The sequence below is a fragment of the Beta vulgaris genome, chromosome 8 (genome assembly GCF_026745355.1).
Source record: "Beta vulgaris subsp. vulgaris cultivar EL10 chromosome 8, EL10.2, whole genome shotgun sequence".
NCBI lineage: Eukaryota > Viridiplantae > Streptophyta > Magnoliopsida > Caryophyllales > Amaranthaceae > Beta > Beta vulgaris.
In genome coordinates this window covers 26504922-26532919 of record NC_079209.1, presented here as the reverse complement: position 1 = coordinate 26532919, position 27998 = coordinate 26504922, and the positions used below count along the sequence as shown (strand labels likewise).

General features: G+C 38.1%; 1 protein-coding gene across 2 annotated transcripts in view; it reads right to left on the bottom strand.

The window, feature by feature from the left end:
* Positions 1 to 4862: 4862 nt before the first annotated feature.
* LOC104883852 (hypothetical protein) overlaps positions 4863 to 27998 on the bottom strand; it is a 37312-nt gene continuing 14176 nt past the window's right edge. For both annotated transcript variants that reach the window (XM_010668416.4, XM_010668417.4), the window contains exons 3-5: positions 14811 to 14903; positions 12052 to 12252; positions 4863 to 5787 (exon numbers count right to left, since the gene is read on the bottom strand). In XM_010668416.4, the coding sequence (XP_010666718.1) occupies positions 5578 to 5787; positions 12052 to 12252; positions 14811 to 14903 (504 nt within the window). In that variant the 3' untranslated portion in view covers positions 4863 to 5577. The remainder of the gene's footprint in view (positions 5788 to 12051; positions 12253 to 14810; positions 14904 to 27998) is intronic.

Here is a 27998-nt window from a genome sequence, read left to right as displayed (position 1 = left end):
TTAGGTTTCATTATTTATTTCATCATAGAGTAGTTTTTATTTCTAGGGTCTAAGAATTGATGTTTATATTCTATGATTTGATTGATACTTATGGATGGTTTGATTAGTTATTTATATCTCTAAGTGATTAGTGTTTTTATTGTTAATATTGCAATCTGATTAATTTTCTAATTAAATATTGCTAATAATTATTTGTATTGACCAAGATATTACTTTTAGAGGTTTGCCTACAATGAACAAATATGATTATGTTAGCGACTGTACTACATATGTTGATTTGAGAGCGTTAAAACTCGACCGTACGATTAACATGTGGTGTAGATATCTTATTAGTTGAACTATTGATGATATTTTGATAGTTTGTAAGTATAAACATGGTGAGCCATAACCCTAGATACTTTTAATAACCCGAGCCTCATTACAACCCATTAAATTCATCTTGATCATTGCGTATTCAATTGTTCAGTATTAAGTGAGTCAAAAAGTTAAAGTTAAAGAGAAATTGCTTCATTTGAGTCGATTTACTTAGGTTGAGAGTTATTATTAAACCCTTAAACACATGAGAGATTTGAGTGCACATAACTATAGTGAGGTCTGCCATGTTTTGTTTAATTCAACTTGGGAGAGATGGTATGGGTATGGTTTGAGAGTCGATTGGGGATACATGACATGATATGCAGCTTTGTTCAAGATCATTTTGATGTTTGGTTTGTGTAGTGATTATATCTCTTGTGTTATTAGTTGAGTGTTTAGCCTTGTTGTAGTCCTATATTGTAGGTTGTCTTACTTTTTCCGTGTGTATGTCTTATTGCATGGGAACAAACAATGGTGTAGCTTCAGAGAGTTTGATAAGTTAATTTACATATAACTTTAGGTGTATTTAGGTTTCATTTTAGAGCATTTAGATTCATATTTAGGTTCATTATTGCATTATATTCTTAAGTTATGTTATTCTACTCCTATTGATATGTTTTCTTGTTTTTGATGAATTTCAGACATTGAGGACGTATTTGGAGTATAATTAGCTAAACTTAAGGATTAGGAGCACTTGGAAATAAGCTACAATGCATAAGGATCGTATGGATATGTCATATTACGAGCTGGAGCGAAAACAAAGCGGGAAATCATTAGAAAAAATGTGAAAAAGGAGTCACGTCTATTCTTCTGATCATAACGTTTGATGTGCTTCTTAGAATCTAATAATTCTAGCAGATTTGGACACTAGATTTGAATATCTTTCCAGCGATAGGTGGCACTCCCCAAGGAGACTATTCAAGGAGGTATTCCTTTCCAAAGTTGGGACTATTTCTGCTGGAATGTGAGTTTGTACGCGCGGATAACTAAACTCGCTCATTCAATGGTATTTCGACTTTTCTTATTTTCGTAACTTACTTTCCTAGTCATATTGGGTTTTCAATTTTGCGCTATGCTCTCCCTTCGAGGTTATTCTCTTAGTTTTAATTTATAGTTGGATTTTTTAACTACAATAATACAAACTTTTACGCGTTCTCTTGAAATAATACAAACTTTTGATTATTTTTTAATAATACAAACTTTACATCAAAATTGCTCCAGTAGGTCAAGTTAACTTGTAACCTGTAAAACTGGACAAAAAAAATTACAAAATGATCTTTCTTTCTCCCTCCTCCCCGAACCCCCACCCCCCTAAACCACCTCAGCTTGTTACCTCCTACAACAAGTTAACAATCAGCATTGCCCTACTGGAGGAATTTTGATCAAAAATTTGTATTATTAAAAAATAATCAAAAGTTTGTATTATTACGAGAGAACGGGCAAAAGTTTGTATTATTCTTGTTAAAAAATCCTTTATTGTTTTAAATTTCTTCCTTTTCTCTCTAGTATTTAGTTGGTAAACCCTAGTTTTTATTCTTCTTCATTAATTTATGAATTATATTAGTTTCTTTCATTGATTTCTTTAGTTATGTTTTATTTTATCGTTTTAGGTTTCATTATTTATTTCATGATAGAGTAGTTTTTATTTCTAGGGTTTGGAAATCCATGTTTATATACTATGATTTGATTGATATTTATTGATGGTATGATTAGTTATTGATATCTCTAATTGATTAGTGTTTTTATTGTTAATCTTGCAATCTGATCAATGTTTGATTAAATATTGCTAATAATTCTTTGTATTGACCATGATGTTACTTTTAGAGGTTTGCCTACAAAAAGCAAATCTGATTATGTTAGCTACCGTACTGCATATGTTGATTTAAAAAAACGTTAAAGACCCGATTGTAAGATTAACTTGTGCTCTAGATATCTGATTAGTTAAATTATTGAAGATATTTTGATAGATTGTAAGTATAAACATGGTGAACCATAACCCTATTAGATCCTTTTAGTTTTATTTTCGTAGTTTAATTAGTTTAGAGCTTTAATTATAATATTTCTGATCTTGTTTAGTTTCTCCACGCCTTAGAGGCTAGATTAGAACGACCATCTCTCTGTGGATTCGACCCTACTTACCCTACTATAATGTTCGAAGGTTTGCAGGAATTATTTTTGTCAGGTATACGACATCCCATCAACAACTACATGAATTGATATAACAAAATGTCCAAAAATATTACACCAAGATACCAGAATAACTTTTATCACTAAATCACATAATCTCCTTGATAGCTTATACAAAACACTTCTCTTATACTCCGTCTGTCCCATAATATAGTACTTGTTTTTTTTTACACGGTCTCCAAGATAAACATTTGACCTTTTATATCTTCAGTTCCTTATTATTAAAAAATATAAAAAGTTGATATTATGAAACTATACATTGAGGCGAAACTAACACAATCCCACATTAATATATTTTTTTATATATACAAATGAGAATATTTGGTCAAAGATTGTAAAGTTTGACCTCAAGCGAGAGAAACGAGCACTATATTATGGGATGGAGAGAGTAATACTTATTGATAGAGTATAAGTCTATTCCTGGGGCCTCAACCATCAGCTTAAGCTTTTGGTTGAGTTGGTCCTTTGACATGGTATCAGAGCCAACGTGAGAAAAAGGTCACGGGTTCGAATCTCATCCACCCCTCATTTCTCATTGGAATATTTAGCGCCAGGTATGAGGGAGACCTGTGCTGCATCCACACTTCAAGCCTAAAGGGCTCTTGCGTGAGGGGGCGTGATAGAGTATAAATCTATTCCTGGGGCCTCAACCATCAGCTTAAGCTTTTGGTTGAGCCCCAGGAATAGATTTGTACTCTATCACGCCCCCTCACGCAAGAGCCCTTTGGGCTTGAAATGTGGATGCAGCACAGGTCTCCCTCATACCTGGCGCTAAATATTCCACTTAGCAATGAGGGGGTGATGAGATTTGAACCCGTGACCTTTATGTCACACTGGCTCTGATACCATGTCAAAGGACCAACTCAACCAAAAGCTTAAGCTTATGGTTGAGGCCCCATATAGAGTATAAATCTATTCCTGGGGGGCCTCAACCAAAAGCTTAAGCTGATGGTTGAGGCCCCAGGAATAGATTTATACTCTATTCTGCATCCACACTTCAAGCCCAAAGGGCTCTTACGTGAGGGGGGTGATAGAGTATAAATCTATTCCTGGGGCCTCAACCATCAGCTTAAGCTTTTGGTTGAGTTGGTCCTTTGACACTTATGATCCCTGATCCATTTGGAGCTTTCACAAAACATATAGAATCACTAATAATGATTCTGCTTCTACTAACAGGTTCCAGAGTACACATTGTCGAATCACAAATTCATTCTTGGTGGCTTAAAACATCTTGTCTAGCTCAACATATTTAAGAAAACAATCTAGTTTGCGGTATACAATAGACGGAACAGACTGAATAAACAATTCATAATTTTAACTGTAGACCCTTCAACTTTTTAAAATTCAGCATATACCGCTCAATCTCCTTCCATCTCACAATATGCCATTATTGACTAACAACTGCCAACGTTTTTTTTATCATTAACGATTGATTATGTTACTACACTTTAATTAACTACTATTTGACCTATTTGCCCTAATAGACCTCCATCAAAACACCATTCATGACGAAAGAAAAAGCGAAGAAAGTTATGGAGAAAGAGAGATGAAAGGGCCATAGTTGGTGCTTTATTGGTGGTCGATTAAGATTAATGAGTCAAATAGAGGTCGATTAGGGTCTATTAACATAATTAAGGAGTAATGACTAAAACAATTGATGATCATTAGACATTCACATATGGTGGATTTTGAAGAAATTGAAAGGTGCAAAGTAAATTTTGAAAAGTTGTAGGATATATTGTGAAAACAAAATTATTCAGGGATATATAGTGAAAAATACGTAACAATTTAATGTTGCCAATAGGGTTAACGATAATACTGTAACATTATACTTCATCCGTTTCGTTTTAAATGCAACAAATGAGTATTATTTGTGAGATAAAAAATATTCATTTGTTGCATTTAAAACGAAATGAAACAAGTATATACTGATCAATGTAATTCACTCCAATTAATGAATTTTTTTCCCAAAATCTAACATATTAGATGGCTTACACTTCAAATCTTAAATCTTCTCTTTTCCCCCCTTCTCTCTTTAATTCTCTCCCCTCGATGCCCCCTATGTCCCAACAACAAAGTATTTCCCAAAATCTAACATATTAGATGGCTTAGACTTCAATCTTCTCTTTCTCCCCCTTCTCTCTCTAACTCTCTCCCCTCGATGCTCCTTATGTCCCAACAACAACTTTGCTATTTAGGTTTTTTAACCTTGTATCAATTATCAAATATTTAAGGTTACATTTTTTTTATTTAAATGAGCAACTAAACATAGTAATGTAGATGAGATTTGGTCCCAGGTCTTGAGCATTACTCCCACAAGATTTTACTAACTAAAATAGATTGCATCCACTTTCTTTACTACTAGTACATATGTACAGTAATAAGTTGTTTTATACTGAACCTTATGCATTTAGAGTTTTTCAAAGCATAGTATATTTACACACAACTAATGAGCCCTAACCCATTCTCCAAATAGGCAACACATGATATAACATATTTGAATGAACTTATAAGATAAATGAAAGCCTATTGATACTTGAGGAGTTGAGCCTTGTTGAATAACAAGTCAAGTTAATGCCAGTGAAGAGCAAACTTAATTCCATCTCAAACCCATTTTTCCAGCAAAACTCGTTTTCCACATTATCCTCGCAAATTTCTGGCACTCCACCCGCTCATGATTGGAAGTAATTCTGGATTTCCAGAGGTTTCCATGAGAATTTGATACATCGTTGAAGAACATGTCAACAATATGATAAACGTACATGACCAATGCAACCAGCATTTGAAAAATTACAAGCAAGATTTAGTGCAACTTTTACTCGACGTGTTTCATCATGTTTCTTATACGTTGGACATGCTCTTCAATGGTGCCGCCCGACCAATGGCCGTGAAGATCTAGATTCATCCGAAGCTTCTTGTCAGCCCCAGCATTAAGTTTCAATCTCTTCCAACGCCGCCACATGAGGTTGAAAATAGTTGCTTTACCTGCTCAACTCTGATTACAATGTGAAGATAGAAAGTGGTGCCTTGTAGCATCTATGACCAGGGCCACTTTGCATCAGTCCAACTAAATTGATGCGTTGTTACATTCCTGTCATCTCTTGGGCACAAACCACTTGTTTTAAAGTCCCCTGCCTTGCAGCAATTTATCATCTTATCACGTGATGCAGCTTCCTCTCTGTATGCTGGATTAGTATACCTAGGATGTTGGACGAATGGAATGTTGTTCCACCAAAGCTTGAAAGCCTGGTTCAAGGAAAGGATTAAAAGGAGGAAAAACATTCATGTAGAAGTGATTCTTAACAAGTTTATACTTCATACATGGAATAACAAATGACACAAAATAAGATTATATTTTGTCCAAAGAATGTTGTGACAGATCATAGAAAAACTGGAGCAAGATCAAGAACTAGAAAGCCCCGGATATATGTGACACTATACCAAAGCAAATTGCTGGATATAATAACAGCTTCGATTTTAGTAGCAGCAAATTACCTGAAAGTTTACATCTTGACATTTGGTCTGGCTCTGGCCAATAAATAAAGGGAAATTTCTTATGATAACCTTAAACTTTTCGAATTTGCTATTGGTGACCCTAAGTTTTTTTTATTCCCACTAGTAACCTTCAATTATTATTTTATTTCCAAATGTCACCTTATAGAGTAAAAAAAACTTTAGTTTTGTTAACCTTTCACTAGAATAAATTTCTCATATTGCGTGCTTGAAAATTGTCTAGGTTTACATGCCGCAAATATGGCTTTGCTAAAGTTTTGGGGAACATTTTAACCCTTAAGGGTCAAATTTAAAGTCTAAATTGGTTTTCATGTCTGAAAATTTGTCGACTACGAAATTGAGTGTCATTTTGGCCCTTAAGGGTCAAAATTGAAAGAAAGAATGATGAAGACCACCTTGGTTTGTGTGCCAAGACATTAGTTCTAATGAAAAGTTAACAAAACTAATGGTTAATTTTTTCCTCAATAAGGTCAAATTTAGGAATAATACAACCATTGAGGGTTATCCGTGGGATTAAAAAAAAATCTTAAGGCCACCAATGAGAAACTCAAAAAGTTCAAGTTTATCATTGAAAATTTCCCATAAATAAATACTATATTTTTGGGCCCCTGATCTAGTCAAATAATATTATATGAAGCCATCTAAAAGTCTGTACAACATGTTCCTAAAGGTCCCACCTAAAAAGTCAATATGGCATACTTTCAAGATGCCCATCAGCTTTTTTAGGTTGACAAGAACTTTACCAGAAAATGCAGACAACTTTCCTTAAAGCATGGATGTTCCCAAGATAGGGTTTCGTGTCTGGGAAACCGGGAAATCCCCAACATTATAAAAGCAGTGAACCCACGCAGGGAATAAGTATTCAATTCTCACCTAACCAAACCAAAACATCTCTCTTTACAATTACTCACTTTCTCTCTCTAACCCAACACTAACTTAAGGGTCAGAGTGACTATTCCGGGAACGCCCTCGAGCCAGTCTTCCTTGTTTTGCAGGGCTTTGAGTAACAAGACTCGGGCTTACGCTCCGGCTTGGGATTTGACTCTCACCAACCATACATCATTCCTTTAACTAGTTTCTAGGCGGAAACAGTTTGGCGCCGGTTGTGGGGACACTACATCTCAAAGTCACGTATCGAGAGCAACATGGCACCCGGAAGGAAAATAACCATAGCGTCACTACTGCGGCCACCAACATCGATTCAGTCCCAATGCTGGTCGAATCGCTCGCGATAAACGACGAGGGATCCACCCTTCGCAATGAAGAGCACTCCATTCCTCGTGAACCTTACCATCCATACCTGACTCCCATAACCATGGCCGATATAGAAACGGTTACCCCAGCAACTAAATGCTAACATGCAGTGCAGCCTGCGGGAGCTCATAACAAGAATCCCCCAACTCAACCAAGGGGTACCCCGAGCAATAACAGAAGGGCCAATTAGAAGAAAACCCACCAAGAGGAACAGGCCCATTCCGAACTCCCCAAAAACAAGAATCCCGTCTAGTTAACCGAGGAGTACTTAACTTCATGACACCCTACATTCGGGAGATCATGGAAGTTCCTAACCCGGGTAAGGTCAAGGTCCCCCTGATCGACTAGTACTCGGGGAACAGCGACCCTAATGATCACAAGGCCCAGATGAGTTTGCAAACCGGGTGCAAAGCCAGTTGGTGTCGTTACTTCCCGACGACTCTCAAAGAGTTAGCACTTAGTTGGTTCTCGAAAATCTCTCCCTGCATAATCACAAACTTTTCGGTGTTAGAAACATTGTTCCACCAGCACTTCATTGTCGAGAGTCGGCATAAGAAGACAAGCTTCCATTTAATGTCAATCAAGCAGCAAGAGCATAAGAACCTAGATGATTATATCAAGAGATTCAATGAAGAGTCCGTGAAAATCTCCGACCTTCAGGACGGGGTAGCCTTCACCGCCTTAATGTCAGGGCTCTGGCCAAGACAAGTTCAAATGGTCCTTGGTTGAGAATGAAGTCACTACATTCACTTAGGCTATAAGTCGGGCCCAAAAGTTCATTCAAGCCCCAGACATTTGCAAACCTGTCATAGAGAAGTCAAGAAAGAGAAAGAAGGAAGTCCCTTACTAGGAATCCAACAAGAGCACCAAGAGCAACCAACAACTCCTCCCGAGAGCTACGGATAATGGGAATGATCCCCGCTTCACAAGAACACACGTGAGATCTACCCAGACATGAAAATCAAGTCGATATTACTCATTCCTCCCCCCATAAGAACTTCAAAGGAAAGAGGACTGTCGAGAACTAAGAAAACCTTGGATCACCTAACTGATCAAGGAAAGTTGAACAGATACATCAAGCACTCTCGGGAAGAAAAGGGGAATGAAAAGGAAGCAAAAAACGATAGTGACAACACCGACGGGTATGTCGGGTTGATAGTAGGAGGCTATACCTGTAACCAACCGAGCCCACAAGGCTCGCCTCCAAGCAATGAAGCTAACACGTTCTAGAAATTGAGCGATGAAGGTGGGGTGTCCCGTTATGACGTTTGGGGAGCCTGACTGGAAAATTCATACAGCCCATGACGACCCCCTTGTAATAGAGATGAAAATTGCCTAACTCCCGCGTTAAAAGGATTCTAGTCGATAGTTGCACAAGCTCAAGTACACCGAGAAGGATATAATCCTGACAAACCAGCTGCTGATAGGCTTCGGGGGAGGATCTATATACCCCTCGGGTTTGTGAAATTGGCAATGAGGCTCGGGGAAAGAGGAAAGAGTAGAAGCCTACCAGTCGAATTTCTGGTGGTCGATACCCCACTGCCTTATAACGCCATCATGGGCAGGCCCATCATGAACAAGATAAAAACGGCCATCTCGGTATACCAATTACTCATGCAGTACGAAACAGATGAAGGACAAGTGGGGAAGATCTATGGAGATCAATAGATAGCCCGAGAGTATTATACAAACAGTTTCAAAATCAATACTTAAGAGGAACGCCCGAGAAAAAGGAAGAGGGAAGACCCCGTGGACACCCCCACTGGTCTCTTGTTTACCTTTCAGAAAATCCAAGGTTATATGAACGGCCTCGACCGATCGAAGAAGATGAAGACATAATGATAGATGAAGACCTCCGGCATGGATTGAGGATAGGCCCAAGCATGAGCCCCAAGACGAAGGAAAAACTTGACGAAGGAAAAACTTGTCAACATTTTGCGAGAATACAAGGACTAATTTGCTTACTCTGCCTCCGACATGCAGGGGCTAGACCCTAACTTCGCATGACACGAGTTGAACATCAAAAGGGTTCTGACGTATAAAGCAGAAACTCAGACATCAAGCGCTTGAGAGGAACACAGCAGCAACAAAGGTTAAAAGCTGTTAGACGCGGGCATTATTGAAGAATGCCAGTACAAAGAGTGGTTGGCCAACGTGGTTTTGGTGAAGAAGGTCAGTGGGGCTTGGCGCATGTGCATCGACTTCACTGAATAAGCATGTCCTAAGGATAATCATCCCTTCCATAGATTGACATGCTAGTCACGAGTTGCTCAACTTCATGGATGCCAATACGGGATATCACCAGCTCTCGATGGCGAAAAAGGACCGAATCCACACAGCATTTGTTACAACTCAAGGCGTGCACTGCTACAAGATGATGCCCTTCGGGGGTAAAGAACGCAGGGGATACTTATCAGCAAACAATCAATAAGATCTTTGAGGAGCAACTCGGGAGAAATATTGACGTGTATGTGGACGACATAATCGTCAAGAGTAAGAAGACGATGAACCATGTCGAGGATTTGGCAGAGACGCTGAGTATCCTACGATGACATGGCATGAAGCTGAATCTGAAAAAATGTGTCTTCGGAGTAAAAGGGAGGAAATGCCTCCGGTTCCTAGTTGATGAAAGAGGAATCGAGGCCAGCCCCGACAAAATCAACGCAGTGTTAAACATGTTTTCGCAGCAAGACTGCCTAGTAGCCGACAAGAGCCTACTGTTTTTCAGTGCACTCAAGAGGAAAGAGTTTGAGTGGGATGGCAAGGCTGAGCAAGCTTTCGAGAGCTTGAATAGCACTTGCCAACATTGCATAAACTCATTTAAATTTTGTATCTCTTATAATATATTTCCTGCCTCCTCTGATATGAGTAGGATGGCACAGACTAAGGAATTTCTAAAGAGTAAGAAAGAGCATGTATGAAATAAAATATCCGTGGGATGTAAGCTGATTTCTTGGCATCAAACTCAATAAAGGCAACCATCCAGGTTATATGGCGGTCTTGGGAGGTGTAAAGGAGAGGAGCCCGGTTTACTAATAGTTGGAGGTGACAACACAAGCTACATAGAGGGCAAAGTCCTAGATACGAAGGGGAATAAAAGGAAATAAAGAAGACGATGTCCTTAGAAATCACCTAGTTCAGCAAGTTAGACGAGACTTTCAACGAAGAAGGCAAAGCAACCCTCACTCTTGGTATCGTTATCACAAAATTATACTAACTTTTGGGGGGGGGAGAACGGAAATGTCGTCGGGTGAGGAGGTTGTTTGCCTTCTTAATGCAACAATTGATGAAGCAAGGGGGATCCATGGGCCAAGATGGAGCTATAATGTGACGACACATGACAAAGGAAGGGCACTGAGGTGCATAGTTCCAAGGGAACTGTTAGTATTCCGATGAAAAAGGGCACTTTCAAGCACCTTTTTTAGGCAAAGGCGGATTTGAAAAAGTTAAGGGTGTGAAGGGAAATGTGACCATGGTCGAAGATGAGGAGAACATCATTGATGCTTTCATGGTTGAAGAGGAAGTAAAATCGACAAGAGCATGGGTATTGGATATGAGATGCGCATTTCATATATGCCACAGGGAACAAGATTTTGTCTGTTTTGGGAGGTGTGAAGGAGAGGAGATTAATTTACCAAATGGATAAAAAGGTGAAGGATGATGGGATCAACGAGGTCATGCTTAAGTAATATATCGATTGTAGGTGAGATAGTGACTTTTGAAGATAACAAGAAACACAAGGAGCTGAGCATCGTTGTGGTGGAACATATGTCAATCACCAAAAGCTCTTGGTTTGAGGGATCGTTAAACCACCACCAGCAGAATGCTCTTGGTTGATGATCATAGAAGGTTGACCGTGTTTGGGCTTGAATGCAAAGTTGTAATGTATGCAAGCTAAAGAGATCAAATACAGGAGTAGGGTAACTGCCATTAGATTCTAGATCTTATTGGATGGCTAAAGTTGTTTTCTAATTAATATTATGGCTAGAAAATCATCCTTTATATGGAGGGGACTTGGGATTATTGGTAGTTAAGGCACAATAACAAAGATGAGAGATCACAAAAACTCCTTGGAAACTTCCTAGTGTTCTTCAGAGGTAAAGGTTGTAATTCACAAAGGTGTTAGGTGGGTTCCTAATTTTCGTTGATTGAATAGTGTTGGTAATTTTTCCCCCTACATGTAAGTGAGGGGTGTCTTCCATGTATATCATTTGCCATAGAGCAGCTATGGTAGTAAAAGAGAAAGTTGGCAAATAACTAAATCTAATTGTGCTCATTAAGCTTGTGAAACTAGGTGAGCCAAAGCACGCAATCAACTTCGCTAAGAGAAAAGCAAGTACTCCAAGCATTCATTCTCTTTCTTCGAGAATGAAGCTCGTCCAAAGCCTGCCAAGCTAAATCCCATCATACAGCTCGATAACAATCGCAGCCCACTTAACCACTGAGCGAAAGCTCGGGTCATTTTCTACCTAATGTATCAGACGGCTTAGTGATTTGAAAGTATTCTTTCAAATTATACTAAAAGAGAAATGGTTAACATCATCTAATCCTAAGCTCATTCTGTGCAGTAATTTCTCAGCTGCAGGGGGGAGTAAGTCATGACCAGCTCACAGTTATTGGAATTACTTGTCGAAAACCAAACTTTGTGGAACTTTCATCCTTGAACAATTTAAATAGTAGGATCAGATAGTATAAGCTCAGAGTACAAAAGAATGTTGTTTCCAATGGAAAAGTATCACTTACATGCCAATATATCCACACAGCAACTTTGTGAGGCATCAACCAGAAGAACAACATATGATCTGGTACCTTCGATGAACTCACTCTCTGTGCTCTTAATATAGCGCAGAAATATTCACCAAGGTCCGGATGCTGAACTGTAATAATAACTGACAGATCATCCCCTGGTATCGTTGCCTTCATTTTCCAATTCCCTTCCATATCCTGCAGGATTTATAGAGTCAACATATTGCATTGTCATTCACCAAAAATAAAAAAATAAAATTGACATTGCTGTAGGAATGAGAAAAAGACACCAAACAGTGAAGGGGTTTGGTTAGTGAGTCATCTAGACAACAGTTTCAATTGCAACACAGAGACAACAGCTAAACATTCTGTACTTCCTAGTTCCTAAACCAATAGGCTAATACAGCTATAGAATTTGATCTTATGTGTGAATACAACCAGTTCACAGTTGGACTTTTTGTCCTTATCTACAAGCCAATTTTATAACAACATAGAATTCCAAATTTCACATTAATTGATACCAAGTTTGGTGTATTCCACAAAATGAGGCACGTCAAGATGCAGCAGATACCCAATCATAATTTTGATTTTTTAGCATTCAAAAATAAAGTTGCATTGGGGTTATAAAGAAGTAAAGAACGTTCAGAAGAAGTCAGTAATCAGTATCACTAATCCAGGATAGGGTACATACAAACATGGGCCACTTGGCAAAGGAAATGCATTCATTTATAGTTCCATCAAGGTGTTACAGCATCTCCAATAGAACAAACCTCTAAGAGTAAATCCTATGACATGGAATAAAAATTTCTAAGAGCAATAGAGTATATCTACGCCACAAAATAGAATGCTAATTCCTGAATAATATATTACAAAAAAAAAGTCGCTCTTAGAGATAACCTGAATACAGAAGCTTGGAGATAGATATTGTCATCCCTCTCGAACCATAACATCCACAAGATACATGTGGGAGCAGAGTGATCATATTACTCCCACTAAATGACATCTAAATTTGTGGCTTTAGTACAAAAGAGAGGTATTTTCAAAGATTTTCACAAATATAAAATTGGACAAGCTTCAAATAGAGTATATAGGATTTGAAAGTAGCCAATAGTAAGAATAAAGGAATAGGGATAAAGAGAGGAGAAGGGAAGCCAGTGTCTACAATATTGAAAAACAACTATAATAAGGGAGGAATAAAGAGACACAAAAATGACAGGTGGAAAATGCAAAGATCTGAAACAATTAAAGAGTAACAACCATTAGAAAAGGGAAATTAATTGCATTCTAAAGTGTGTTCTTTTCACATACATTTCACCTATTAAAATTATTTGAACTTATTGGAACTAATCTGAACATATTGAAACTAAAATGAACTTATCAGAACTTATAAGCCCTTAATTTTCTTCAAGGTAAATAACAAAACACACTCTTAGTCCCTATACGGCCTATATCCGTGATGAAATCTAGCTTAGCTAAGTCCTTCTAGTGAACCCCCTTAACAAAGTTCTTCTTTAATTTATCCTCCTTTCCAACCCCAATCACAATTCCTCTACCACCACACTCTGCCACGTCCACGGCCCTTCCAGAAAAAGATAAAAAAAAAAATTAATGAAGAGTCAATTATTCTCTCAAATTCAGGTTTAAGTAATGTTTCAACAAATAACAAGTAGGAAGAGTGAAGTACACCATACTATAGTTTAAGAAACTAAAATTATTGAAGTAAAGAAGTACAGTAAGCATGTTTATCATATTGTCACGTTTGCTTGTATTTATCCTCTTTATAACCTTTGTCAAATTCCCATTGACTTTAACAGTCACAATAATTGAGCATACAACTAGATATGAAGACCGCTCCTGAACTCGAAAGCAGTACTGGAGTAGCTTAGCATGATTATAGGTCATTCTCCACTTTTCTTGTCTTCTCTTATATTTCAATAAGCTCACATATAAGCTGTCCAAATTTCCCTTGACAAGCAAATGAGATTTACTTACGTAAGTTGGATAAGAGCAACCCAAAAATAAAAGGTCAAATAATCCCTCTTTAAGACTAATATATCCTGGATCACACAGAACATTATGTTGGAAAGACTTTTCAATCCACTTTTTGTTCAGGTAATTAGCTGTATAAAGCAAAACCAAATCCTAGAAGAGAAGATCTAATTATCATCTTAAATATTGACAGTATATAAGATAGTAATCCCGCATCTTACTGATCCTTTTTAGAGGTGACAGTGTCACATGTAAGTAAGTGCTCTATTTCATATCAAAAAACAAACTTGTCATCTTGATTTACAAATGAAGCAAATGATATTATTTAATGAATATAGAGCAAAAGGTTTTATCTTGAAGCCTACTGACCAACTTGTGTAAATTTACACTAAAGGGTTTACATTATCAAAATTGATCAAGGACTATTTGTTCATGTCCACAATGGCAGCCTATGCACCATCTTTTCTACTCGAAACAGGAGCTATATGTAATTGTAAGAACTCATGTCCATTCTCAAGTACTTCTCATTTCAGTTTAATGCAAATAGCTTATTTGATACATACCAAAATATGAAATGCAAGATAAATAATACTAATCATAAGGTTACATGATTTCAGGATAATCCTTATATCTTGAAATTCCCAAACGAACCTCAATATGTCAATGAAATATGTTCCTATTTCTGTCAGAAAATAAAATGATTAATGGAATGCACACTGAAGGATTCAGAGAGAGAAAGAGAGCAAATTAATTTGCCAATATCATACCATGAAAGGACTAACATGTAATGATTTTGCCGCCACGTCAGAGTTTGGATTGAAAACAAATGAAACTCTCTCCCCCCATGGCGTATTAGTAACCTACAGAAACAAAATCCGACACGTCAACATCACAACAAGAAGCAAGTTTGATAAACTTTGTAAGCATTAAAAGGGTTTTTGCAATATATGTCAAATTAATCAAGATTAATGTACAGGTATTTTGAATGTGATGCAACTATTGCAATCCATCTCCTCATATTATGATGTTTCAGTTAATACAACTAGAAGTACATGTTACCTTTAAAACCTTCATGAACCATTGCTTTCAGAAGACGATGGCATGAATACGTTCATGTTTTACCTTTGCACCTAGAAAGACTACTGACGTATAAATTAGTGTGGCCTTTTGGTAGTATAATTTAGGAAAATTTTACATGGTGGCCTCTAACTTTCAATTATTCTACATGGTGGTAGGACAAAAAAAATATTACCTAAAGTGACTCCCAACTTTGACAAATTCTACCTAAGTACCTAGTGACCCTATAATTTATCGATATGTTCTGGTAACATAAAAATATGGGAAATTCTACATGGTGGCCTAACTTTTACTTTTTCTATAATGGTGGCAAGGCAAAAAAAATATTATACAAAGTGACTCCTAACTTTGACAAATTCTACTTAGTGACCTTATTTCATTAATTCGTGGAGAACCAATTGGATATAACTCTCTCTCCCCTCCCTCATTACCTTTCCCTCTGTAAACCACAATCCACACCCCTTCACCGCCACTCAGGCCATCGATGAATGCTAGTGGGTCGACCCACTCCCACCACCCATGTTCGCACCACCAAAAGAGCAAACCACTCCAAAGATTGCAAGACGGTTATACATGTTCCATCAACTCCAAGCTCCGTTAGGATGTGCATACCATATATATAGATAGCTTCTGCCTCTGCCTTCTAGGCAATTTCTTAGCTACTGCACACCTGCCATTTCTTTTCTTTTTTTGAGACGTTTAGCCAACTGAGCTGATTCTCATTTCACTCTTACAAAATTTTATACATTTTTTTATACTCCAATTGTAAGCTTTAGATTTTTGAACACATGAAAAACTTCACATCTTTCTCTCAAACAAATATGCAATTGCCAATTGTCATGCATGTAAAATCCTCGACAAACAAGATGAAGTATGCTATGAATCCACGTTGAAGTAACCGATAATAGTTGTATGGATGAAAATAAGAACAGAATCAACCAGTACAACTCCTCACTAATTCGAGAAAATGAGGAACTCTCCCAATATTATTCATTCACTCAGTATTTGCCTGCCTCTATAATGAGCTAACAGCACTACATATATCACTAAAAGATTCCCTCCAAGAGTAGTGGGAGAATCAGTTAGTTAGAGCTAACTTGCAAAAGAAAAAGCAATTTAAAAACATATATAGCATAAAGACAGTATTGCCCTTTTTCTGTTAAGAGTTTCTGTTAAGAGCTATTCCCCTTTAGTTGCTCTTCTTTCTTCTCGCATAGGTAGCTATGATGGGTGGCCTATCCCAATTCTTTGCATTACCCCCCACCCAAACTTTCACCTTGTCCTCAAGGTGGAAAGATGGAAAGTTGGAGTAGCTTCTTGCACAGTGCCAGGGGATGAGCACCACAGTAGTAGAAGAATCCCCATTAGGAACTTGCCTCACTCCGATCACCTCAGCTCGGGAAACCTGCAGCACCAGCTCAGCTGACAAATCTGGAGGGAGGGTGGGTTGTACTGAGTGGAGTCCGACAGCCTTTTTGAGTTGTGAAACATGCAATACAGGATGAATCCGAGCTTGATCTGGAAGGCCAGCTTGTAAGCCACCTTACCAATCCTCTGAAGAATCTCATAGGGTCCATAGAATCTGGCAGCCAACTTTTCAAATGGTCTTTTAGCCAAGGATTTCTGTCTGTACGGAGGTATACCCAATCCCCTACAGCAAATTGCACATCCCTTCTATGCTCATCCTCCTGTCTTCATATAGTTCTGAGTGACTGAGGATGGTAGGTTGTACTCCTCTGTAGCTTGGTACCTTGTAGCTTGAACAACTCACTCCAGAATTTGCTCATAAAGATTCTCTCTCTATCAGAGACTATGCTGCTAGGAAACCCATGGAGCCTAATGATCTCTTTGATAAACAAAGCTGCTACAGTGTTAGCTGTGAAGGGGTGTTTCAATAGCAAAAAATGGCTGTATTTAGACAACCTATCCACCACCACCAACACACTGTCAACCCCAGAGGACCTAGGCAGTCCCTCTATGAAATCAATAGTGACATCTTCCCAAACTAGGGATGGAATGGGTAGAGGGTGTAGTAACCCAGGCTGGTTTCAGAGTTGAAGCTTTTTGTTGTTGACATACTTCAGTAACAGCTTTTCTCATCCCCTGCCAAAACCATTTAGCAGCTATTCTTTGGCAGGTTTTACCAGTGTGTGATACATCTGTAGGATATTCTGAGTGAGTGGAGAGTGACTGGGAATTACCAGTCTCCCTTTGTATTTCAAGATTCCCTCGACAACCTGGGAATTACCAGTCTCCCTTTGTATTTCAAGATTCCCTCGACAACCTCAAACCCTTTAGGAGACAAAGAGCCCTCTTCAACAACTCGTGTGAGTTGCTGGAGAGCCTCATCTTCTTTAATTACCACCTGAATCTGCTCCCAAGGAACTAGATGAGAAGAGAGGAGATGGTTACACTCCACACTTGAGAGAACCACTCTAGACAGTGCATCAGCCACCTTGTTTGAGGGTCCCGGCTTATAGTGTATTTCAAAATCATAGCCAAGAAGCTTACTCATCCACCTCTAGTACTCAGTCCACTTCCCTCTGCTCCATCAGGTATCTCAAGCTATGTTGATGTGAGAGGATGATGAAGTGCCTTCCCAACAAGTAATGCTTCCACTTTTGAACTGCCAACACGACAGCCATCAGCTCCTCTTCATAAATCGATTTAGATTGCGCTCTTTGACCCAATGTCTTGCTAAAATAAGCAATCGGATGCCCCTGTTGCATCAGCACAGCCCCCAACCCATAGCCACTAGCATCAGTCTCCAACACAAATGGCGGTGAAAAATCTGGCATCTCCAACACAGGAGTTGTTGCCAATGCTGACTTCAAAGCTTCAAAAGATTGTGTAGCCGCAGAATTCCACCCAAAATTGTCTTTTTTGAGTTGTTCGGTCATAGGTTGTGCTATGCTAGCATAACCTTTGATGAACTTTCTGTAGTAGCCAGTTAAACACAGGATTCCTCTCAGATCCCTCAAGTTAGAAGGAATAGGCCACTGTATGATGGCCTGGATTTTGGCTTGATCAACCGCCACTCCCTTAGCAGATATGACATGCCCCAAATAGGCTACTTCTTGCTTCCAGAGTTCACATTTTTTCTTGTTTGCATAGAGCTCATGTTGTTGTAGGCTCAAAAACTGTTTTGCTGAACACCAATATATCATCAAAGAATACGAGAACAAATTTCCTCAAATAAGGCTTAAATACATCATTCATCAAAGCCTGAAAAGTTGCTGGGGCACTTGTCAATCCAAAAGGCATAACCAATAATTCATAATGCCTCATGGGTTCTAAAAGTTGTCTTTGGTATGTCCTCCTTCTTCATTCTAATCTGATGGTATCCTGATTTGAGATCCAATTTAGAAAACATGGTAGCTCCATGTAACTCATCTAGTAACTCCTCAATAATGGAGATTGGGATTTATCAGGAACAGGGCCTTATTGAGAGCTCTATAGTCCACACAGAATCTCCAAGACCCATCTTTCTTTTTAACTAACAATACAGGGCTAGAATAAGCACTAGAGGATACTTGGATGATGCCACCCAACAACATTTCTTTAATAAGTTTCTCTATTTCATCCTTTTGAAACTGTGGATACCTGTAAGGTCTTACACTGACTGGGTTCTCCCCATGTTTCAGATTAATAGAGTGCTCATGATTTCTACTAGGAGGCAAGCCAGAGGGCATGTTGAATACCTGATCATACTGGCCAAGGAGTTTCTGCAATTCAGGGGGTCCTTCTTCTTCAACTTGCAACAGGTTCAACTCCAATGTTTCAGATTAATAGAGTGCTCATGATTTCTACTAGGAGGCAGGCCAAAGGGCAGGTTGAATACCTGATCATACTGGCCAAGGAGTTTCTGCACTTCAGGGGTCCTTCTTGCTCCTGTTCTTCTTCAACTTGCAACAGGTTCAACTCCAACAGCAACCCCCCCTCTCTCCTTCTTGATTGTCTTCATCATTGCTTTTAAAGAAATCCCAATTCTGCCCGGGAGGTTATAGTTTTCCCATTCAGCTGAAATTTCAAGGTATCTGTCTTCCAATTAGTACTCATAGTACCAAGCTTCTCTAACCATTGTATTCCTAAGATCACATCAGAATTTCCAAGGGGAAGAGGCAGGAAATCCTCAATCACCATTGCTTCTTGTAACTCCACTCCCATGCACCGTTTCTCCTGTTCCAATGAGACTTCAAACCTACTTAAGGGTGTAACGGGAATATTCAATTTCTCAACCACAAAAGTTGATATGAAGTTATGGGTAGTCCTCGGATCTATCATGATTACCACTGTCACTCCTTCGATGGCGCCTTTCAACTTCAGTGTTTTAGGGCTACTGATTCCCATTACAGAGTTCAATGAAATTTCTGGTTGTTGGATACCCTCTTGGTATTCAACTTCTAGTTCCCCCTCCTCATCTTCACCTTCATCTCCTTCAATTGTAAGAAGAGCACACAACTCTTTTCCCCTACATTTATGATCAAAACTCCATTTTTCATCACATTTGAAGCATAATCCCTTCTCCCTTTTTTGTTGCATCTCATCCTCGGTTAATCTTCTTATCACTCCTTTGGGTCTAAAAAATGAGTTGGTTTGGGTTTTAGGTGTGTTTGAAGCTGTGGATTGAAGGGAGCTTGAAGTTGAGTGGGTTGGGGTGGATGTGTTTCGGTTAGTTTGGCTATATTGGTTAGGAGGTTGTGGATGGTTAGTGTAGCTTGAATTTCTCGGCTGATAGCTAATATTGGGAGGGGTTGAAGGTGAATAAATGCGGTTCAGCCCAAAACTAGGCCCATTATTAGAAGCCCACCTCTTAGGTTCAGCATTTTTAAATTTCACCTCTAATTTATGTGCTCACTCCATAGTAGAGGTGTCAATCTGGGTCACTGGCTGGGTTTGGGTTGACCCAAGCTGGGTCGGAATGATTTGGGTCGGAATAATCTGGGTGACAGTGTGTCATGGGTCGGAACTGGGTGGGTCGGGTGAACTTGGGTCGGGTGAAACTGGGTGAGGGGGTCTCGGAACTGGATCGGAATTGGGTCGGGTGAGACTGGGTCGGCCGGTATCTGGGTTGGGTGAATTTGGGTCGGAATGGAATAAGGTGAAGTCGGTCCAAATCGACTTTCGAAATGACTTGGGTCGGAAGAAATCGGCTTTCGGAATGACTTGGGTCGGAAGAAATCGGGTTTCGAAATGACTTGGGTCGGAAGAAATCGACTTTCGGGTTACTTGGGTCGGAAGAAATTGATATCGGAATAACTTGGGTCGGAATAATTTGGCTTTCGGGATTAATTGGGTCGGAAGAAATCGGCTTTCGAGTTATTTGGGTCGGAAGAAATCGATATCGGAATAACTTGGGTCGGAATAATTCGGCTTTCAGAATTACTTGGGTCGGAAGAAATCGGCTTTCGGGTAACTTGGGTCGAAAGAAATCGATATCGGAATAACTTGGGTCGGAATAATGCGGCTTTCAGAATTACTTGGGTCAGAAGAAATCGGCTTTCGGGTTACTTGGGTCGGAAGAAATCGATATCGGAATAACTTAGGGTCGGAATAATGCGGTTTCTGGAATTACTTGGGTCGGAAGAAATCGATATCGGAATGAATTGGGTCAGAATAAATCGACCTTCAGAATTAATTGAGTATTCAAGAAATCGACTATCGGAATGACTTGGGTCAGAATAAATCAGATTTCGACTTGCGTCGGCATAAATCGGATCTCAGTAGGACTTGGTTCTTGGAACGACTAAATATCAAACCGGCGGCGCCGTGGCCGCGTGGCGTATTGATTTGGGTCGAGATTGTTATAAACTTATAACATGTGATATTGTGATATTGTGGTATACATTATAGTCATTATACTTTATAGTGGTATATTATAGTAATTATACTGATATTGTGAATTGCGATTGAGTGATTGTGAATTTTTTAGTAATACATTGAATCATTAATAGTTTGATACTTATATTACTAATTTGAAACGTTACTAAAGTAAGACTTATAAGTTATACTTATATTATTGGGCCATTCACCATTATTGGCTATTGGTAATTGGCCTATTGCCTAAGTATCGAATATTAGTTATTCACTTATTTAGTTATTCTTATTCATGATTGCATACGTATTCAAGTAACAAGTAACAACTAACAATTAACAACTAACAATTAATAACAACCATAAGGATTATTGATTATAGACTTAGAGTGTTAGAGTTAATAGACTATTAAACTTTAACATTTTGTTAGTTAGTGACTTACTCACTCTCAAGTACGAATTATTCACTAGATAGCAACAAAAGAGTTAGAATTAAAGAATTAGGTTGACATTAAATCATTTATGAAAGCATAGTAATTCGTAATTAAAAAATTGTTCGACTTTCATCGTTAATGGAACAACTCAACAAGGAACAATGATCAACATTAATCACTTAATCTAATATGTCATATGAAGATGATACATAATCATACACTATATTAGTAGAGGATACGTGAAGTGATGAAGTATGATTTATGAAGTTATGAAATTATAAATAGGAAAGCATGAAGATTATGAAGTTTGTTTAAACTTATGAAATTGTACATTAATAGTGATTAGTGAATATCGATTAATGATTGATACATAAACGATCAAACCACACATAGGTCGAATGACTCAAATCAACTTGTTCGATTTTTTTTTTTGCTATAATTCTAGTTTGTTACTTTGTTAATCACTATTCACTAACTTGTTAATTTGTTAGTTGTTAATTGGTAGTTTGTATTTACAGTTTTACAATTTTGCCTTAACAGTTTCGCATCATCTATAATCATCTTTAAAATCATCCTTCATGCTTGTCTTCAAGAAGATAGGTTGGTTATTATCATGTCATTAATATCTTATTAATGAGAGAGTATATTGAATTGATCGTCTGTCATTATTAACTAATTGAATTTTTAATGTATATTAATTTCTAACAATAAGTCGATAATACTAATTTTTAAAGTTAATTAAACCACTAATACTAAAACAATTAATTTAGAGTTCTCACATGAAAATAGTATCAAATTAATCAAAATCACAAAATTAAGTCCATTGATTTGTGAGAAGATTAAAATGGACAAAATCCAACCATTGATCAAAATAGCAATCCATGTACTTGGTCTAACTCAATGCTCATTCGTCAATAAAGTTAGACATAAATCCCTCTTGAATGAGCAAATCTCGACCCTTCATAGAGAAAAACCAAATCTAAGCCCTTCATTTATGATTTAATTTTCTGAAAATAAATTCACCCTAATTTCATAAAAGGAAATCTCAACCCTTCAATCTTTTCATCCAACGGATGAAAACACCCTAAAAAGCCATAGCCTAAACCTTATTATAAACCCCCTATTTTGAGCCCCACAAAGGCAAACCCTAATTACAGCTTCTGTCACGCCTCCACACATACCATCTCACGCATTCCCCTCTTCACCATCCTCTCAGATTAATTTGCTCATTCTTTTGGTGGCAGGATGATGGAAGATATTGGATTTAATTGGGTTCGAGTTCGAAGCTCAACAATGGCAACTCAACCCGAGGAAAAAGTCCACCATCACTATCACTGACTCTTGCAAGGACTCACGATGGACGGCCAAGTATCTTTCTTTTCCTCTCCTTTCAACTAAACCAATGATTTTTTCCTATGCTATTTCATTTCATGTTCATGTTTTTGTTTAAATATGAACCGTGTGTTGTTGAAAAGTTTAGTTTCCCTTGATTAATTTTTATAGGGAATACTACGAGTTTATGTATGTCAAACCATGGAAAGCAATAAATGATTTTTATTTGGATTGGTAAATGGGCGCTCCACTTTGGCTGGGTTGTTTGGAAATAAGGTTGGTTATTTTTGGTTTCAATCAACTTTTGTGGCACTTGATCTGGAACAATTTTATGGGTTGTGAGTGCTTGAACTTTAGTTATTGGGCCATCTTTTTTAGTTTGTCATTATGCAGGAGAATGAAATTGTGAAAACTCCTCAAAAATTACTTTTTTTGGGAATTGAAACTGAATTCATGATATTCAATGTATAGGTTTAGGTTCTTCTCACAGACCAACTCTAATGAATTTATGTTCCTTAGTCAGTATATGGGTTGGGTACAGGAGATTTTAGAAGGATTTTGGGGGAGGGTTTATTCTACAAGCTTGGCTTGGTTTCTACTATGTAGAGTTAAGTGATCCAGGCCATGGAACAAGAGCACAATTTTGGCTCACCTTGCTTCGACAAATTTTGCTCCTGTATAACCTACTAGCTCAATTGGTAGAGCATTGTGCATTTGCACAAAGGTTGTAGGTTCAAATCCTACGTAGGTTGTGGTGTATCTAAGTTCAAATCCTATGCCCCTGAAAAAAAAGTTCAAATCTTATGTATTTAATGGATATTCTACTATAATTATTATTTGATTTTTCTAACGAGTAAACCCTTAAAAAAAAGTTCAAATCTTATGTATTTGATGGATATTCTACTATAATTATTGTTTGATTTGTCTAACTAGTAAAGGAGTAGAACGACTTTTTATATGCTCTAATATTATATATTATAATCAATGGCAATAATAACGACTTTGAACTCGGATTTTTTTTAGGTTCACTTTCGCTTGTCGCTCCTTGAAGACTCTCCACAACCTCTCATCCTCACTCGTCGAAGACTCAGCCACCATGTTTGTCTCAACTTGAAGCCGCTGTGTTTCATTTTGTTGGTTTAGTGTTCTTTATTTTTTATTTTTATTTTTGTATGTTTTAGTTTTAGATTTGATGTTAGTGGTAATGGTAATATTTTTGTATTTTTTTCATTTTTATGTTTTGGAATGAAGGTGATGTTAGTTTCATCTTTAGGAACAAAAATTCATAAACACCAATATGCAAAGATACATCAATTTTACTTTTCGTTTTTGGAGTGAATTCAATAGTCCCTAGTATGTGTGAATAATATCGTCTCTCAACTGTGAATAATAGTCCCTAGTTTAAACATGTGACGCCCATAGAGTTTTGGGTCGAGTTTAGTTGGGTAGGTTGGTAATTGGGTTGGGTGATAACCGGGTTGGCTCACAACTGGGTTGGGTCACGATTGGGTCAGTGATAATTGGGTTGGGTCACAACTGGGTTGGGTCATAACTCGGTTGGGTCACAACTGGGTCGGTGATAACTGGGTTGGGTCACAACTGAGTCGGTGATAACTAGGTTGGGTCACAACTGGGTCGGTGATAACTGGGTTGGGTCACAACTGGGTCGGTGATAACTGGGTTGGGTCATAATTGGGTCGGCTGCTAACTGGGTTGGGTCACAATTCAGTGGGTTTAACTGGGTCATTGGCGGGTGAAGTTGGGTGCGGGTTAGTTTTGGGTCGGAAATAGGTTGGGTCTGGGTCATTGTTCACGGGTGCTAACTGGGCACGGGTCAACCTGGGTCGGCCCAATTCAGGTTGGGTTACCAATTCCACGGGTTCAACTGGGCACGGGTGGACGCTGGGTCGGAATGGGTCGGCTTTCGAACCGAACACTCTCGGCTCGAAACAGGTTGGGTCTGGGTCGCATGCGGGTTCACCCGTGGGTCGGCCCAGTTTTTGGCACCTCTACTCCATAGCATGATCCAAGTCAACTGGCCCCAGCACCCTCACCTCATCTCACCCTCACCTCATCTCGTATATGTTCGCAAAGCCCATTAACAAATTGGCTCTTAGCCAAGTCATCTGGAATGTTCTCTAGAGGTGCCAACAATTCAACAAACTTCTTTGTATACTCCCCCACCTCACCAGTGTGGTGGTGCGCGAGCCACTGCTCGTGTAAGCTCCCGGCGGCCGTAGCTCGGAATTTCTTCAGTAACATTCCCTTCAACTCTTCCCACCTTCGAATAGGGTGCCTCTGATTCTCCCATTGATACCAAAATAGTGCGTCTCCTTCCAAGGCGACCACCGATGCTTCCACCTTATCTTCCTCGCTGAGCCGGTAAAAGTGAAAGAAACGCTCCGCCCCAATGATCCAACCGTTCGGATTGTTACCATCAAAGAGAGGTAAGTCAATCTTCTTAAAACGCCATCCACCCGCTGTTGTTACCTGGGGGTGTCTCAAATACACCGGAGTTCCTTCCATTTCCCAGAGATTTAGTCCTCCCTTCATCTTCTGGAGGTGGTCGTTCCTTTTGAAACGCCACTAGCTCAGCTCTCAACTCTCTTTGAATAACTTCATTTTCTCCTTGATCTGAGTAATCAACACTTCTTAATTGATCTTAGATCTTTCGATCCTTCCGTCCATTCTCGTTGCATGTTGTTCGACTTCTCCGGTGAGTTTTGCGATCGCACTCGCCATTTGAGCTAGAGCATCTTGCAAGGGTTGATTGGCTCGTGCCACTTCCGTTGCAATCACCTGAGCATTCTCCTCCCTAATAACCCCCACTCGATTTACTCGCTGGGTATTTGTTGCTCCAGTCACCATTTATCCCGGGCTCGTGCTCGCTCTGATACCACTTTTGCTATGAATCCACGTTGAAGTAACCGATAATAGTTGTATGGATGAAGATAAGAAGAGAATCAACTAGTACAACTCCTCACTAATTCGAGAAAATGAGGAACTCTCCTAATATTATTCATTCACTCAGTATTTTCCTGCCTCCATAATGAGCTAACACCACTATATATATCACTAAAAGATTCCCTCCAAGAGTAGTGGGAGAATCAGTTAGTTAGAGCTAACTTGCAAAAGAAAAAGCAATTTAAAAACATATATAGCATAAAGACAGTATTGCCCTTTTCTGTTAAGAGTTTCTGTTAAGAGTTATTCCCCTTTAGTTGCTCTTCTTTCTTCTCGCATAGGTAGCTATGATGGGTGGCCTATCCCAATTCTTTGCAAAGTAATTGTATTAACGGGGGTGAGGGAGGAGAGAGAAAGAGCTAGATTCAATTGGTTAAACACCAATTAATGAAATAAGGTCACTAGGTAGAATTTGTCAAAGTCGGGAGTCACTTTGGGTAATATTTTTTTTGTCCTACCACCACATAGAATAATTGAAAGTTACTGGTCATCATGTAGAATTTCCTCTAAAATATTATAGTGTGTATCATTAAACATTTTCAAGTTTCAATTAATCCTCAAAGTATCCAAATTAGGGGTACTTATTCACAAATACAAGCTATATGCAATACTTCTTCACATAATTGTACATAAAGTAAGTGTGAAACATAAACCTAATTGAGAACTTTAACCAAGAAAGACGATAAATTAAGTGGTCACTTGGTTGTACACAGAAAATAATATTTCTAGGAAATTGATTGTTCCATATAATTGCACTTTGCACGAAGTACAACATTGTGTTTGGTTAATCATGAATAGTGTGTTTGGTTCATTTTTAGTAAAGAGAAGGAAGTGAAGAGAAAAGAAGGGAAGGGAAGAGAAAAGGAAAGAATGGAAGAGAAAGGGAAAAAACCTTAACTTCCCATGTTTGGTATAAATTTTCTCTTTCCTTCCAAATTCCCCCACTTTTGGGAGGAAAGGAAAGTGAAATTTTATTAAAGAGTATTTCCTTCCAATTCCTCCCATTTCCTTTCACTTAATTTTTTTTTTTTAATGAACCAAACATTGGAAAATAACAAATTTCCTTCCACTTCCTTTCTTTTCCTTCCAAATTCTCTCTACCAAACAAACTGGAAAAACAAAATTCTGTAAGGGAAGTTCCACTTAATTAGAAGACCTAAGTCGGTAACTTACTCAATTTTGTGAAACATCTAATTTTCTGAAAGTGCAAATTCTTATGCTTCTTTTGTTGAAACACAAACTTTAAAATAGCATCATTATAATTAGTTTTCTAATAATAAAGTTTTGTTAAAATAAATATTGGTTAGGAAATAGAATTGATATCACCCTTTGTTTGTTTAGAACTAAGTTATAAATATAGGTTTTGGCATTTCATTGTAAGAAAAAAAGGAGAAGAAAGAAAAAGAAACGGAAGAATATTTGAGAGATCTTAAGGAGATATAAGAGGAAGTTTATATTTTAATTCAGAAGAAGTTTATATTATATTTTGGGTTGTAACCCATATTCATTTCTCGTTTATATAATCTTTAATATTATAAGAGTTAGCAATTTGTAAATTGTGTACACCAACATCTGGTATCAGAGCCACAGTATTTTCCATATCACCAAAAATACACAAACTTTTATATGAGGCGGGCCACACCTTCAACTAATGGTGTGGCCACCTCCTTTCCTCTAACTAACCCCTCCCCTCCCCTTCTCTCATGTTGTCACACCCCTTTCCCCTTTTCTCTCATTTTTTTTTAACTCTTTCTTTTTTCTATTTTTTTTTCTCTTCTCTCATTTTGTCCTATTTTTTTTGCCTCATTTCCTCTCTCCTCTTATTTCTCCTATTTTTTTTCCTATTTTCTCTCTCCTCTTATTTCCTCTAGAATTTTACCATTAATTCCCCTCCCCTTCTCTCAAGCACGCCCCCCCCCCCCTTCTCTCATTTTTTTTGTAAACTCTTTTTTTTTGTCTTTAATGTCTCTCATTTTTCCTATTTTTTTGCCTCATTTTCTCTCTCCTGTTATTTCCCCTATTTTTTTTTCCTATTTTCTCTCTCCTCTTATTTCCCCTATTTTTTTCCTATTTTATGATACGAGGAACACATTACTTCATAATGAGTCACTATTATTATTTGTACCCTTGTTTTATCATACGAGTAACTCATTTATTCTACAAGTAACCCTCATATATATTTTCAAATGACCATTATATTATAAAAGTAACCTCATTAGTTAATAAAAGTAACTTTAATTAAATGTATGAGTAACCTTATTTATTTGTTCGAGTGAAATCATATGTTCACAAAACTAAACCCAATTATTATATAATTGCTTGAAATATTTATAA